The sequence below is a fragment of the Lactuca saligna genome, chromosome 4, assembly GCF_052625555.1.
Source record: "Lactuca saligna cultivar CGN05327 chromosome 4, ASM5262555v1, whole genome shotgun sequence".
Lineage (NCBI taxonomy): Eukaryota > Viridiplantae > Streptophyta > Magnoliopsida > Asterales > Asteraceae > Lactuca > Lactuca saligna.
In genome coordinates this window covers 335182867-335185145 of record NC_136420.1, presented here as the reverse complement: position 1 = coordinate 335185145, position 2279 = coordinate 335182867, and the positions used below count along the sequence as shown (strand labels likewise).

General features: G+C 35.1%; 2 protein-coding genes across 2 annotated transcripts; both read right to left on the bottom strand.

Annotated features, from left to right (window-relative positions):
• Positions 1-223: 223 nt before the first annotated feature.
• On the bottom strand, positions 224-1239 carry LOC145040969 (uncharacterized). Its single transcript, XM_078988847.1, has 4 exons — positions 1108-1239; positions 841-993; positions 511-585; positions 224-424 (listed from the first exon to the last, which is right to left on the bottom strand). The coding sequence occupies exons 1-4, from the start codon at positions 1237-1239 to the stop codon at positions 224-226; spliced, it is 561 nt and encodes a 186-aa protein (XP_078844973.1).
• A 593-nt stretch (positions 1240-1832) lies between these two features.
• On the bottom strand, positions 1833-2279 carry LOC145040968 (uncharacterized). The gene has a single exon (XM_078988846.1). The coding sequence runs from the start codon at positions 2277-2279 to the stop codon at positions 1833-1835; it is 447 nt and encodes a 148-aa protein (XP_078844972.1).

Here is a 2279-nt window from a genome sequence, read left to right as displayed (position 1 = left end):
GTGAATGATTGTTTTCATAGGTTTGGGTGCTTCATGGGTTGCCACCTACTTAAAACAACCGACAATGGTCAATGGAGGCGTTCGTTGTCGGCAGTGGCGGACACAGAAATTTGTCACAGCAGTGGTACAATTTTTTTTCCGTCCGAATATGATAACATAAAAAAATTTAAAAGTACTAGTACATCAAATCGTTCCATTACATCTTAATATCTAAATTTGACATCTACAGGTACACATTTTTTTGAAACTGATCCATTACATCTTCGATCCTCACTTTCATAAGTGCTTCTTTTTCAACATAAGAAATCATGGCATCGTTGAAAAAATCATCATCTATTTTGTTACGCAAATCCATCTTCAAAAACTTCATCGCTGAAAAACATCTTTCAACTGTTGCGGTTGCAACGGGTAAAACCAAAACCAACTTCAACAACTAATAAACCATAGGATAAGACCGATGTTTCCCCGTTTCCACCATCAAACGAGAAAGGTCGGAAATTCCTTGCAAACTAGTGAACTAATCATCTTTATGCAAAGCGTGATCCTCTCTGCATCATCAAAATCTTTTGTGTATAACTCACGCAACTATAACAACTTTGTTTTGTTAAATTTAGCAAATTAATCACAAGGACTCAAATCCCCCATGCATTCTAGTAATCGGGTGCTAAGTTCACTAAATCGGTCACCGGATTCTATAATTTGAATATCCATGATGGTGTTGAAAATTTCAACTTCAAAATGAAATTGATTAGTAACTTTAGTCTTACGGCCTCTTGATGTGAGATAATTTTCCGTCATCTCCACAATAATAATATCAGGTTTTTGACAAAAAGAGAATACCTTCGATAAAAGTTTAGCAAGCCCCATGTCTCTTAAAGACTTCAATGCATCCATTGTCCCTCTAACCAAAGAAGCCGCTTCTAAAATATCTCGATCCTTTTTTTGAAGATACTTTGACAATACGTTCATGAGGTGTAAAATTTCATACATCAACTGTAAGTAAAACATGAAATCTAATGTCTTGAAATATTTTAAGATACCAAATGCTTAATTTCGGTTAATTAAAGTGGATCCTTCCTCTTTGTCATAAGTAAGAACATGAAGAACCTCCGGAAATAAGTTCATCAAACTTGTGATGGTTTTGAAATGTGAACCCCATCTTGTATATCCTGCTCGAATAAGAGAGCTCTCTTGGTTTAACCCTCTTCCAATTTCAATTGCACCATTTCCAATTGACATTTACACTCTTTCTCTTTGACTTTCTCTTAGCATGTCTAGTCTTTTACATGCACCACCTACCTCATTAACCACCAAAGAAAGTTGCTCAAAGAAATCGTCAACACCATCATGCTTCTTTGTAACACCCACAATAACTAACTGAAGTTGGTGTGCAAAGCAATGCACATAATGCGCTGAATCATTATCTTGTAAAATCAAAGCTTTTAGACCATTAAATGCACCACGCATATTTCTTAACCCTGTCCTCTTATCTAATAAAAAAAGATATTAAACATTAAAGTGAATAATATTCAATTAAAATTCAAAATAAGGAAGAAAAAATGTTATATTTACCTGAGACATACTCAAATTGTTACGGGTAAAAACATCATCTATGGCCGCTTTAAGAGTCAAAGAGAATGTATCCTTCACGTGCACCAATCCAATGAATCTTTCCTTCACCACTCCGCGGTTGTCGACATACCTCAAAACTATGGCCATTTGTTATTTTTTTGTGACATCACTCGATTCATCAACCAATAAAGAAAACACATCCTTCACCACTCCACGGTTGTCGACATCCTTCACGTGCACCAATCCAATGAATCTTTCCTTCACCAATGAATCTTTCCTTCAACAATTTGCTTTTGAGTCCTCGGGCACGTCACTTGATTATTTTGAGGAGCATTTTCTAAGGTAACATTGTGAATGCCTTCATTATGGTCTCTCAAGAAAGATAATAACTCGAAGAAAAGCCTTCTATTAAGAGAGTCACTCGACTCATCATGACCCCGAAATGGTAAACCATTTTTCAATAAAAATTTACAATGCCAAATTGAAGCACCTAAACGAAGTTTATAATTATTCTCCTCAATCTTGGTTTTCTTGTTGAAGGCTGTACTAATAGATTGTTTTTCTTTCAATAAAAATTCACAATTTTCTTTTGCTTTTTGATGAAAACTATTAATACCACCCATATGATCTCTCAATGATTGTCTTTTATTCCAACTATCAAAAACTTGTGAAACAAATGCATCTCTCCCATGTTGTTTTCCCACCAT